Source organism: Lycorma delicatula, chromosome 9 (genome assembly GCF_047948215.1).
Source record: "Lycorma delicatula isolate Av1 chromosome 9, ASM4794821v1, whole genome shotgun sequence".
Classification (NCBI taxonomy): domain Eukaryota; kingdom Metazoa; phylum Arthropoda; class Insecta; order Hemiptera; family Fulgoridae; genus Lycorma; species Lycorma delicatula.
In genome coordinates this window covers 61,549,988-61,564,715 of record NC_134463.1, presented here as the reverse complement: position 1 = coordinate 61,564,715, position 14,728 = coordinate 61,549,988, and the positions used below count along the sequence as shown (strand labels likewise).

The window sequence follows — 14,728 nt, the reverse complement described above, 5'->3', positions numbered from 1 at the left end:
ATAAAGAATATAGGTATATACAAAGAATGGTATCATGTAGACATTGATAAAGATCTATAAAAATTTTGTATAACAGAAGCTAAGGCATATCACTGTAATAGTAGTGCTTGTTTATAATGGAATAAAAGAGTAGAAAAAATAACAGAATCTAGTACTTCCATGATGTTGTTAAGTGGCACTCTGTTTTGATTAAATTTTATAATTATATTCTATGTATTTTTTCTATGTGCATAATTTATTTAGGCCAGAAAGAATACAGTGAAAAATCAGTTTTCCATCACTGTTAAAAATTTTATGCCAGTTGTAAATGTATTGTTGCAAATACAAAAAAGAAATTACCCAGTTAATCAGAGCCAATGTAGCTTTTTTGTTGTTTGCTTTTGTAATTAATTGGAATACTTAATAAAATAAAATGTTTAAAAGTTGCAAAAATTATTATAGTTAGTTTACAACAGCGTTTCTCAACCTGGGGGTTCTGTTATTAACAACTTGGATTTATGTTAGAAACTCACAAAAGAAAATTGTTTTTAAGTGATAAAAGACAATTCCTATATTTATTTTTTAGCACAACCATAGATGAAAAACCCTTTTCACAGTAGTAAGACATGGCGAAAGAGATTAATATTTTTCAATGCTTCTGTGACTAAATTTCCATGTTCACTTTTGTCAAGCAAGCCAAAATGTATCTAAATCTTCAGATGTGAATTGTATTTGTAATGTTTTATCAGAATACATTTAGATGAGCTGGTCGTGAATCTCAGCTGGTAACTTGGCAGCTGCAACAACATTTTCACTAAACGGATGATGAAATTTTTATTTTTTTGTTTAGCAACATGTGTGTATCTATGTTGAAGCTTGAAAAGTATTATTTGTATCTATAAATCAAGGTGACATTGGCATGTCATTAGCTATACTAAATGAATTCTTGAGCAAACACTATACTACCAGAATAGTTTTAAAATTAATATCCTGTTATCTCAGACCCTTTGAACAGATGGCCTTGATAATATTTGTTGAATTAGATAATTTAATCAGTTAATTTCACTGCTTATAGTGTGATACACTTGGATGAATGTAATTCTTTGAAAATGATACGTAGTACTGGTCCTAGACATAAATTTATATGAATATTTATTTGTATTTTAGTACTAATTAATGCTTGATTTATTTACTTTTGTCTATTTTTAGCAGTGAATTAGAATAGAAAACTCTTCTATAATTTCATTTTTAATATATTTGCCCTACATTCATTATCATAACTAAAAGTTATGTTTCTTTTAAATGAAAAGAAAATTTTCATTAAAAGTAAATTTTAATGAATGTTCTGCATGTGTAATATATCAATGAATAAATGTATGTTTTCCTTTTTATTTTAAGAATAAAATTTTGCATCATTTGATTGTTGTTATTCCAGTGCAAGAGTTGAGTGAAGAAGAGAAAATGATGATTGTTTTATCAGAAGAATTCCAAAGATTTATGGATCGTGCTAGCCGTGTCATGGAACGTGCATTATCAGAAACAGTTGATATATATACTGATTATACTGGAGTAACCGATAATGAAGATAATAATGATGAAAAGAGTAGTACTAGATTATCATTAAATCGTTGTTTCTTTGATGAACGTTGGTCACGTAATCGTTTTGTTACATCTCTAGACTGGTCACCACAATATCCAGAATTATTAGTCGCTAGTTATCATAATAATCCAGAGTCACCACATGATCCTGATGGTGTTTGTCTTGTTTGGAATACCAAATTCAAAAAAACTACACCTGAATATATATTTCACTGTCAGTCAGCTGTTATGTCTGCTACTTTTGCTAGGTAATTTACTTTTTATTTTATAATTATAACTTGTAGTAACTTGGTCACACTAACAAAAAGTACAGCTTATTATTGAATCCAAGAGTAGTCATCCAAGCCAATTTTAGATCAGTTGGTCAATTGTTGTAATATATTCATAAAACATTTAGGAAATAATCTACCTAAATGTATATCATTTCTTTGGCATAGTATTTCTGGTAGTGAAGAACTTCATCTGAAACAAGATGACAGAATAGAAGTGGAATTATATCAGTGCTTTTATCATAATTTTGTTGATAGTTATTGCCTATATATATATTAATTTTTTAAAGTGATACTTTAGTGCTTATGTGTACACAAGGTATTAATTTTGAGGTGGACTCCATTGCCCAAGAACTAAAATGTTATGTTTTACTCAAAAGATTATAAAAAAGAAATTAAATTAAAATCTCTTTTAAAATGGCAAGAAATATTTTTTTTAATTACCTATAACATTGTAAAGTTTATGTTTAAAAACAGTTGTAAATATTAGAAATGTTTTAGAGTAACATTTTCTACTGAAAAATATAATAAAAATTGGAACCGGTTTTTTTTATATAATAAAAAAAAAAAAACATGTTTGACACCAGTTGGAATATCTGAAATGCAATGTATTTTTGATATCACAATAAGAAAGGTTCTTCATTTAAAGTTTCTTGTAATTCTTATAGTTTGAAAAGCCAATGTTGACTTTTTTGAAATTACTTGTAAATTTTATATTTTTTATATAAAGTATACTGTCAATGTATAATTTGCTATTTTCAAAAACTCAAGAAAGTTTGAGTCATTCTGAATGATTCTTTAACAAATGTCCATGACTTTGAAAGATGATTTTAGGAAAAATTTATCTTATTAATTCCATTATTGGGTGAATAGTGTAAAGCTTATGAAGAGTGCTTTTCATATTTTCATTGTCATTTTTCATACAGTAATATTTTGAGTTGCCAACTAAATCATGTTCTTTATAATATCTATGCATGATACGACTATACAGATAATATACTCCCGCAGTTGAAAATTTTTGTCTGCTGTGCATGATGTCGCTCAGCTACTAACCCATACCATCAGTTACTATGTAGTATACCTGCAGTTCATTAGTTAGTACTACAGCGTGAATACTGTTGTTCTTTTTCCCTATTGTGATCTATGTTTTTCTGTGCATGAGTTACATATTGTTTTTACGCTTAAGGTCGAAAAGATTAGTGCGGAGCAAGTTAGAAGCCTGGTTTGTTGATACTGCAAGTTGGAACATTGATGTTTCTTTATCAGCTGTATCCAGATACCTGCTGTTCCAGGCAACTTCCAAGCTATCATCGATTTGCACTACACTGTCACTTGGTTGTACTCTGCATCGGGTGAAATGTTTCACACTTGTGCCTTGAGAGCATATTCGGTTTTTTAATCCATATTGCTTTCAGCTGCTATACCGATGCGAGCCTTCTGGCATTGGCCGGCTGTACCCTTCAGAGAAGGGCCAGTTTTGGTTTGGTTTTTGCAGTACGGTTGCCCCCTGAATCTGTTTGTGACATGCAGAATGCATTGGCTTCATGCCCGTCTGGCAGACAAACTGCTGGCTGACCAGTAATTTTGTGTTTGCCCCAATTATTGGCTGCTATCCAGGTTCCTGCTGTCCTGGGAAGCTACCCATGCGACTGAAGGGGTGGCAGTCCCGATCGTGACTTTGTAATGCCACATGAGACACCATGACGGGATGGGTGGGGGTGCGGGGTTTGTCCCCGGCTCCTGCACAGACTGGAATGAGGTAGCATTCTCCTTGTTAGGTGACCTAAATTGGTCGACTTATTTGGGTGTAGGTCTGAATTTCTGTATTGCATAAGACATAATTTTGATTGGTATGAGTGTAGCACTGATTTAACTTTAAACTTGTTTGTCTTCTGAGGCATTCACTGTCATGAACAGTGCTGTCAAATCTGGACTAGGCGCTGGGTTCACGCTTCTGCAGTTTCGGTCAGTTACTTTGAGGGAATCATGTTAGGTTGGATGTGAAGAATGTCCGTTTGAGGCCTACATGAAGGCAAAATTTGATATGTATTTTACTGATGCAAATGTCTGCCGAGGCATTTACATCAGTGGCATCCTAACCGAGGGTTGGCTGATGATTGTGAGATGTAATCAGTTAGAAGGTCTAAAGACGACCTCTGGTAAAGCCCCTCAGGGCTTGGAACAGAGGGGGTGGTGTGGCGACCAGTAACGTCACAAGGTGGGTGTCATCCCCCTATGGGGATTGGGATGTCCCAGGGAGCTTTCGAGCTACCTGGGATTTGCGCTACACTAATGCTCGGTTGTACTCTGCATTGGGTGAAATGTTTCACACTTGCGCCTTGAGAGCATATTCGGTTTTTTTATCCATATTGCTTTTGGCTGCTATACCGATGCGAGCCTTCCGGCGCGTCGGCCGGCGGTACCCTTCTCAGAAGATCCCGTATAGGATTGGTTTTTGTGGTAAGTGTGCCCCCTAAATGTGTTGGCGTAGTCACTGGTCAGGTATCCGCTGTTCTCTCGGCACGGAGACTTAGCGCGAAAAGCTGCAATTTGCAGGTTAGTAAGCCAGTTTTCGCGGCTTGCGGTCCAGATACGTACTCTGGCAGAACAATGTTTGTGGCGCCGGTCTTTCACTTGCCCGGGATCTGGTCGCTCCCTTTTCGAGGTGTTCCGTTTTCGTTCTCCGGTTTAGCTGTTAATTTCTCTGCACCCTGTTATTTCCGCGGCGATTTCGACCATTTTACGGTTTCGGCTGTGCATTCTGACCGAAGGAGTCCCGGTCACATTTAAATGGGTGTCCACGCATAGGACGGACGGCCGATTGGCCGTCCTAGCATTTGTGGATTAAGAAAACCATTGTGTTTTATGAATTCGTTTGCCGTCCGGTTGCGATGCCGTAAGGCTAGCCCGATATTTTGCGGACTGCCGGGCGTGGGGGCGTTTCGGCGTTTCTTCAACCGGGACTCAAAGATTAAGCCATGCAAGTCTCAGTACAACCTGAACCAAGGTGAAACTGCAAAAGGCATTAAGTCAGTTATGGTTCCTTGGATCGTATAATCCATTACTTGGATAACTGGGAGTTAATACATGCAAAGTCCCAACCAGAATGGAAAGAACACTTTTATTAGATCAAAACCAATCAATGTTCATCTGCCTTCAGGCTGATGGCGCTGTACCCCTTGGTGACTGCATAACTTTTGACAGATCGCATGGTCTCAAAACCTGCAACACATTCTTCAGATATCTGCCTTATCAATTGTCGATGGTAGGTTCTGCACCTACCACGGTTGTAATGGGGAATCAGGGTTTGTTCCCAGTGAGGGAGCACTGAGTGCCCCTGAGTGCCCACTGAGTTCCCAGTGGGGGGAGCCTGAGAAACAACCAAGGCAGCAGGCACGCAAATTACCCACTCCCAGCACAGGAAGTTAATACAGATATTATTAGTAAAATTTCTTTTAATTGTATTGTGACTATATTTTTTTTAAGAATATTGTTTTTTGTTTTTTTTCTTATTATGGAATTGTTTTTCGGGAGAAGCAATGATGATAATAACCTTTTTAAATTATTCGTCTTTGATATCCTAAAAACAAAAAAATCCAGGGTAATGTCTGAGACTAAAATCCCATGTGTGTGTCATTACATGTAATGTAATTTAATTGCATAGTTGTACACAGAAAGGTCATTGATTGCTTTTGTGCGTTTTTATGTATAAAAAAAATAACTGCATGATGCAGTGTAATTTCTTAAAGAAAAATTGAGTAACTAGTAAAAAAATTAAACAAACCAGTCTATATAATACATAAAACAGTGTTGTTGAAGTGTTAATATAGTATGTAGTAGTGTAACCTTGATTGATGGAAAGTTGATGTTTTTGAATAACATTATATAGAGAGACGTCTAAACTAAACTAAAAATGTTAAAAGCCTTTCTACCTTTAAAAGAAAGAGATCAAGGAATAAAAAGACATCAACTACACACACACATACAAGCTCACATATGTGCACACGCACGCAGGAGCATGTACAAATATTAAAACATATAAATTACAAGCTCGCATTTGTGCACTTCATAATTTTATTTGAGCGGTAGTGTGTGTATGTGTTTCTTTGTGTGGATGCACACACACATGTGTGTGGTGTGTTGTGTAGCATTATTATTAATGGGTTTCTTAGGATATCTACATGATTAAACGCATGTACAATTCATTCAGGTAAAATATTTTTAGGATAACTTTTTTCTATTTCTGAGAACACGATTGTACTAAATTCTGAAAAATAACAGAACAGAAGTCCTTTAAAAGGAAAATATGGTATCTCAGATTATATCCAAAGGATAGAGGAAGAGGAATTTTGTAAAGAATAGCAGATAAAAAAATATTGAAGCACTATTTATCATAAGCTTCAAATGTGCTATTTTAAAATTTGTACTTACACATTTCAAAATAATTAAAAAATTTAACATTCGTTTTTTACAGCCTCCAAGGGTAGTACGATATACATCTTGTAGATCTTCCTTGCATGCTCGCGGAGGGAAGTAATTAATTAGTTGTTCAACAATTTGGAGTGGCTCGCTACACTCAACAACCAGCCGTTGGTGACATGCCCCATTTGTTCATCTTCCATATATCTAGTTCTTATGCAATGGCAGTATAAAAGCCTGGCATTTGCGCATGCACTTCTATTAACAGCTATAGTTTTTGTCTCCTGGAATCTGCCATTGTTGTTTGTTGATATTAGTCCTTATCTGTTAGCTTCAGGGCCAAATACAATACCATTAATGAAAATAATAATGTATAACAGGATATTGGTTCCTTTTTAAGGAGCCAATTCCAAAGAAATTCTTTCTCGTGAAGAAAAATTAAAAGTATATATGGTGATAAAAAACAGGAATAGAAATTCCCGACTTAAAAAAAAATCTGGAATTGATGAAAAATTAGATAGTTCTGTGAAGAAGATTCTAAAACAGAAAAAAATTCTAAAACAGAATAAAAGTAGTTGCAGAAGAATTTAGGGAAAAGACAAATCAGAAACTTAAAAAAGGGAGGAGAAAAGGACATTAGGAAAAGTGTTAAACATGATCCTATAGCAGGCTGAAACAAAAGAAAAAAAAGCCGGAATTAAAAATTTGAAATTGTAAAAACTTTTTTTCCTTTTGGGGGCTCCTATATTCAAGGGCATTGGGGTAAAATTAATTTTTAAGATAATCCCTAAGTAGTTCATTATTACAGCCCTGAGATGAAGCAACAATCCAAACAGTGGGTTGAAACCGATGAAAGTTCTCTAAAGAAGACAAAAAGTGTTCGATCAGTGGGAAAGTCATGACCACTGTTTTTTGGGATGTTCGTGTTGTGTTGCTCGTAGACTTTGGAAAAAGGAAAAACAGTCACTGAAGAATATTACGCAGCATTGTTGAAGCAATTGAAGGAGGCCATCAAGACCAAATATCCACATTTAACAAAGAAAAAAGTGCTTTTTCACCATGACAATGCACCTGCGCATGTGTCTTCATATGTTGCTGTTAAAATTCATGAATTGCGCTTCAAATTGCTTCCACATGTACAATATTTGCCAGATTTAGCGCTGAGTGATTATTTCCTGTTTCCAAATTTGAAGAAATGGCTTGGTGGGTGAATATTTGCCTCAAATTATGAAGTAATAGCTGAGCAAGTCCTATTTTGCAGAGCTTGAGAAATTTTATTTTACTGAAGGAATAAATAAGTTGGAAAAGCGATGGACTAAGTATATTACTACTTTAAAAGGTGACTACATAGAAAAATTTTTAAAAATGTTGTTTTCTTAGGCTGCAAACTTTCCAAACCACCCTCGTATGTTAAAACATATTAAGGATTGACACATTCATTCACCAGTTAGTTATAGTGCTTTTGTTGGACAAAATTTGCATGTTAAAATTGAGCATGTAAAATTATTAAAATTACAAAAACATGTGTTTGAAAACATACACACTCATTAAAAACAATAGTTATAATTTATTAAAACTAAGATGTAATAAGAAAAGTAGTGATTCTTTATTGTGTAAGACAAGCATTTAAAATTTGCATTTGAGCCATTTAATTTTTAAATAGTTTTTGCCTTACAAATGAATTTAATGGATATTATATAATTTTTTTAAATATATCTGTTATATTAAATCTATATGTATTTTAGATTATTTCTATTATTTGTGCAATAAAAAGATTTGTTTTGTAATAGGGTAGGCTGGAGTGGTATATTATTGGGACTGTTATCATAAAGGAAATTTAATAAACTGGTATTTATTTTTTCAGAATAGTGATTTATTTATTTTTCGTTTTCAGATTCCATCCTAATCTGATATTGGGAGGCACTTATTCTGGACAGATTGTTCTGTGGGATAACAGAGTGCAAAAACGAACTCCTATACAAAGGACTCCACTCTCAGCTGCTGCTCATACTGTAAGAGCTTGAACCTTATTTAAATATGTACTGTAAAGTTTAATAATATGATTTTTTTGTAATTTATTTTATAAATTTAAAAAAGATAATACTCCAAAAACTACAATTTTTTTTACTTAAACTAAATCATGATGGCTATTTCAATTATTGCACAGTAATTATCAGTAAAAACTAGAAAAAGTATATATATATATAAAAAAAAAATAGTACTTTCAGAACTCTATAAAGGGTCAATCCATTTGAAATGTCCAAAAAAACATAAGCTGGTTGCTTGACCAATTCAAAAAAAATTGAAACTTAACCACTTGTTTCCTACATGTTTCAGGATCTTAAAACTATATATATATATATATATATTTTTTTTTTTTTTTTTTTTTTTTAAGCAGTTTACCTATGGCAGCGGCTACTTATGTTATGGTGCACACACCTATTTTTGTGATTGTAAGGGTTTATGGGAAAAATATAACTAAAAAACTATTGGTCCTGGAAAGATGAAACAAAGCAATTTATTCATATTTTCTCAATGTAAAAAATTGGTGCAGTGTTTTATTTACTTATCTCTTCTTTCTATGAGAAAATTACCAATAAAGTTGAATATGAAAAACTGTGAATTTTCACTTTTGGTAATTTCTTTCTAGTGGCAGGGATGATGGCATACACAGTTATTATTTTTTTATATGTAGGTATATGTTAGTAGTTTTACCATAAATAATGTTAATGGTAATATACTTCTGAAGTTTTATAAATTTTGAAAACTACATTTTTTTAATAATCAAATTTTGGCTTCAAATAACTCTGATGGGGCTGGTGATAAAAATCTCAAATTTGCACATCTTGCAGTGTTTTTGTAGATGTTTATAGCAAATAAAAAAGTTTCTTGTGTATTGTACTATTAAAAAAGTTATAACCTCTCAAAAATCATGAAAAACCTGTTAAAATCCATGTCTGTCAAAATTCCTAATCCTGTCAATAGGTTTGATTTCAAATCCAAATCCCTAAAATAAGTCTTTTCAGAATAGGAATAAAAGAAACACAAATAACAATTGACATTTTAATCAATCCTAATAGAAAATGTAAATCAGCTTAAAAAAGTTAACCAAATTCAGATTGCCCATCATTAATTAGTGTTCACCTGTTTCATAGGTGGAGGGTAGGTAAAACTTCTTTCAAGAAACATAAAGCATGAACCTGAAACCAATCAAAAGATATCCCCATTCATTGATGGACAAAATTTTAAGGGAAGGGATAACAGTTAAATGTCCTTACAATTAAAAACTTTTACAAAAAGAGTTTTAACAGTTTTAAAATTCAAACTTAGATATCTCTTATTTTTCAACAATGAAGTTTCTATACTTCAGTATTAATAAATTAAGTTTGCTAATATCTAATTTGTGTTTATTATGGGATCAGCTGTCTGATCCCTGTATGCTTAAAAAAAACAAAAAAAAAAACAAAAAAACACTTGTTTCTAATGAACTAACTTTGTGACCAGTTACCATGCAGTGCTGGGTTACAGCTGATTTATTTTCTATATTTATAAGTCAAATGTTCTTTATTCTGATTGCAAATTTTCTTTCAGTTTTCCCTGTATATCCTAAATTGCAGTTATGATCTTTATAAACCATTTCATAGATTCCCACTCTTTTGAAGAATTTAGTTTTATCTTTAGCATTTTAAAGTAGCCAGTTTTATATGCATAGCCATGTTATTGTTGAAGTTGGTTTTTTAAACCAATTTTTACCTTATTGCTGCTTTTTTCTATAACATGATGATGATGATGATCATATAAAAAATTAAAGTACCATCTAGGTTTTTAGATTTTAAATAAAATTTGTTAATGGAAATTCAAACATAACTTTATTTTACAATAATTATATTTCAGTAACAGTTTAGCATAGTTTTTTATTTATATATAATTTTGTCATAAAGCTGTGGTGATAATAATATATTTTTTAATTAGCTGCTTATTTACCTAAGTGTTATGTTTTATATATGGTTGGTTGTATTAATTTATTAGATAAAAGTTATTTGAAATGATAACTATTTAAATAGGCAATTTTAAAATATGTTAAAATTCTGAACATTGTTTTTTTTTTATTTTTATAATTACCTTTAACTTTATTACATACATTTATTTAGATCATTTTTATTCACCTCATTAAATGAATATGTTGATTTTGTTTAATATTTATGTTTTATTTATTATTTGTACTCTTAAGAAGCACACATAGCAAGTATTTTTCATTTTTATTTATTTATTTTTAATTACTTAAGAGTGGCAATATTTTATTTATTTTTTTAATATATTTTTTATGCTGGATGTTGATTGTAGAATCATCTAATTCAGTTGATGAATTATATCAAAACTAGTTTTGATATATTTTTGCATTTTTCTAAAATAAATCTCATCTATGTATATTATCAGAGACTTAGATTCAGTCAGAAGTTAATGTAAACTTATTTAATATTACGGGTTATAATGTTTTGCTTTTATACTAGAACAATAGAGGTTGATATGTAGCCATTTATTAACAGAGAGGATTTTAAAGTAATGTAGAGAGCAGAAATGAGTGTGTCATGAATTGTTCATTTTTCAATTTCATTACCAATGAAATTGTCATTTCTCAGAAAATTTTGTCCAATGTGGGTTCCTTGAAAAACTTAGTAATAAAAGAAAAAAAAATGGACAATAACATTGTCATTTTTTCATTGTTTTGCAAAGGACAGGGATGAATTCCTATCACATATTGTAACAGTGGATAAAATCTGAGTTTTATGTTACACAAGAGAATAAACATCAGTCTGTGACATGGCATCACCCCCTTTCACCATCCAAACTAAAAAAATGAAACAGGCAGTCTGCTGTAAAGGTTGTAGCTACTGTCTTTTGAACCAAAAAGTTTCATTCTTTTTAACTTTATGTTCCATAAAACCACAGTAAATTTCAATGCATATTACAAAACATTAAAAAAAAATTGTGGCAAGCATTCTAAATTGCAGACAGGCCTGTTGTCTAGCAGCATTTTTCTTCTTTATGTCAGTGCACGGCCTCAAGCCATAGAGAAAACAGAACAGTTGCTCAAAAAGATTTAAGCAGGGAACTTTCAATCATTGAGCCTACAGCTCCAACCTGATCTGTAGTGACCTTATTCTGTTTATTGAAAGACTTCTCAGAGGGAAAGTATTTGAGAACAATAAATAGTATTTGAAGAGAATAGTAATTACTTTGTGCAATGAACTAGTGGCAGAGAAATACGACACAGTAATTAAAAAAAAAAATCATTATAACTACAGTAACTATTTTGTACAAGGTGACTCTAAAAAGAGTATCTCAAGCGTAGTTTATGCTGTATAGTAAGTTTTGACTGAAAATTGTTATTGGTTATTTTTTCTTTTCATAAAATGGATATTACTTTCCGGATAACCTTTGTAGTGTACTATGAATTAAATTACCTGTATGTAAACATTACTTTTAAATCTAGTTTACATTTTTTTATTCTGGATTTACTTTGCAGCATCCAGTTTATTGTTTGAGTGTTGTTGGCACGCAGAATGCACATAACCTTATCAGTGTGTCAACAGATGGTAGACTCTGTTCATGGTCTTTAGAAATGCTATCTCAACCACAAGAAACACTTGAATTACAACATAGACAAAGTAAAGCTATTGCAGTTACATGTCATGCATTTCCACTAAATGATGTTAATAATTTTGTACTTGGAAGTGAAGAAGGTGCTGTTTATTCAGGTAATTTATTTTAGATACTTTTTAAATTTGTTTAATGTTTCTTTAAATGTAATTTTAGGTATATTACATATTATTAATTAAACAATTTTAATTCGAGATTCATTGTTTCATCATACTGTCTCAAATTATTCAAAATACTATGAATGGTTTACTTTTCAATCTGTTTTAGTATGATAAAAGGGGAAGTCTTGTTATTGCTCTGAAATGATCCCTTGGATTATTTTTATATTGTCCTCAAAAATTGATAAGTTAACCCAGTTGGTAGATCATTTTTTTCTCACCACCCACCTCCTTTTCTTTATACTTGACTGTTTTCCTCTCTATTATCAGTTCTATGGGTGTTTAGGTCTGCTAAATCCTCCATGCCAAAGCCTTGAAGTAGTGCGAGCATGTTTGGCACTCTCTCTGTTAAAGTGATTCAGGGACTTAGTTTCCTGTTTAGTATAAGGCTATATAAGGTGCATTTTTTTATAGTGGGCCTTCTAATCCCATTCCTTAATAAAAAATTTGCTAACTTGCTTCTGTTTCAGAGTAACTCATGAAACTTTGTTTTTTTTATAACTTTAAAATTGTGCTATCATAGAGGGAATAGTTTTCAAGAAGTTTTTTTTTGTTTTTTTAAGTATACTCATATTAAGTTGTTTCTAACTTTTATTCTTAAAGTACCTTAGAATAAAGTTGGATTTATGAAATTTTTTGAAACATTTCACTGGTTTATCCAATCAATCCAAATCTTATGTATTCTAGTATTAGATAAGAAATAAATGATCTAGAAAATAAATTGTCGTCATTTCCGTAACATAGTGTAGGTCATAAACCTGTTTCGATATAACTGGGCTTCCTCAGTTGTCCTCCCTTCTTCCTAATGGTTCGTAGTTAAGAGTCTGTTTGGGAATTGTTGAATCCTCTCCCTACATATTCTTTCCATCACTCTATAATTTATTTCATCAATTATGGAAGTAATATTGAAGTCTCTTCTAATATCCTCAGTGGGTATTCTGTCCTTTCGTGTTATACCTTGAAAGCCCCCTTACGAAATTGTTTTTCATTGCCTGTATAGAGCTTAATTCATTTCTCCTTAAAACCCAAGCCTTACAGCCATATAATAAAGTATATGCAGCTGTAGTCTTGTACACCTTTAATATAGTTTCTTTCCTTGCATTTTTCCTTAAAATTTTTTTATAACCCGACAAACACTTCTAAATCTATTAGTTTTATTGAAATATTATTTTTTTTTTTTAATAAAAGAAAAGTTTCTTCACCGTAACATAGGAGGAATACATCCCAAACAGTTAAAAGACTTTATTCAACGGTGTGATATTAAGTATAATTTTTTTTTTTATTTACTGGTTCTGCTCCTTTGAACGCCACAGTTTTAGTCTTCACAATAGAAATTTTACAATTACAATCAATTTGGATAACTTAAAAATATTATACCTCAATTCATCTTTTCTGTCACTTAAAGTGACTCTTTCATCAACAAATAATAATTGATTTAAATAATAGTTTTCAGCAAAATTTATATCAAGAGGTACTTTTCATTTCCATACAATAATCAAGCCTTCCAAATAAAATTTAAATAATGCCAGTGATCTCCACCCTTACAAACATAATTTTTATTAACCATTTTTACTTATTTCTGTAGTCAACAGTAAAATCTCTTGCTTTCTATCTTCCATCCTTTCGGTGCATACACACCAATAGCACTTAGCTCCCCTGTTGGAGTTTCATAATTACATTTTCCTAAATCATTTGTTCCTTTTAATTTCTTCTGTATGTCAGTGATTATGGCAGCATCAGTATTCCTAGTATCAGTTCTCTTAACATTTGTTCCATTTTGATGTTCAGTCCTCTTACATTCTAAGTTTCTATCTTTATTCTTTTATAGTGTTCATTTCCCATTGATGTTAGTCTGTGATCCAGTAGTTCTATTAAAATTGACATTTCCAGTATAATTTTCATTTGTCTATACCATCCTAGACTCGCTTAATGCTTGCCATCAATTGATAGTTTCCCATCTGGGAGCCATATGGACTCAGTTTCATTTTTATAAAGTTGGTACTCCCCTCCACCATTCATCCCCATCTTCTTGAGTGATGGAACTGGCTTGCAGTAATGTTAAGTAAGAAACTTCCTAATGTCATGTAATCGGACTTGTTTGTTACAGATTTTATATTATTTAAAATTTTGTGTAAATTTTTAAAATTATTTTATTGATGAACTCTCTATTATGCATTTCTTAAACAGCATGCAGACATGGAAGTAAAGCCGGTGTAACAGAAACATATGAAGGTCATCAAGGCCCACTTACTGGTATCAATACTCATAAGGTTCAAGGAGGAATCGATTTTTCACATCTTTTCTTAACATCTTCATTTGATTGGACAATTAAACTTTGGAATCAAAAGGTATATTATCTTGTTAAGCTATAAACAAATAAAAGTTATTATTAGCTATTAATTCTTTTTGTTAACATAATTGCATTTTCATTTTCCGATTATAATAATGAGTATTACACAACTGTTCTTTTACCATATAACTAATTTGTCTTTATGACCAAACATTGTGCAGTGTTTTAAATAGTTATTATGAACATATAAGTTACTAATAATAGAACCTGGTGTTAAACTCGTAAGTTGTAATAGACATCTCACCAATTTAATACTACTCGCTTTAATGACCAACTTATAACAAACTCTTTAA

General features: G+C 31.8%; 1 protein-coding gene across 16 annotated transcripts in view; it reads left to right on the top strand.

Moving 5' to 3' along the window:
* Positions 1-14,728, top strand: part of sw (cytoplasmic dynein 1 intermediate chain short wing) — an 87,973-nt gene that overhangs the window by 64,377 nt on the left and 8,868 nt on the right. For all 16 annotated transcript variants that reach the window (XM_075376080.1, XM_075376077.1, XM_075376074.1 and 13 more), the window contains 4 exons: positions 1,415-1,826; positions 8,161-8,278; positions 11,794-12,025; positions 14,273-14,433. In XM_075376080.1, the coding sequence (XP_075232195.1) occupies positions 1,415-1,826; positions 8,161-8,278; positions 11,794-12,025; positions 14,273-14,433 (923 nt within the window). The remainder of the gene's footprint in view (positions 1-1,414; positions 1,827-8,160; positions 8,279-11,793; positions 12,026-14,272; positions 14,434-14,728) is intronic.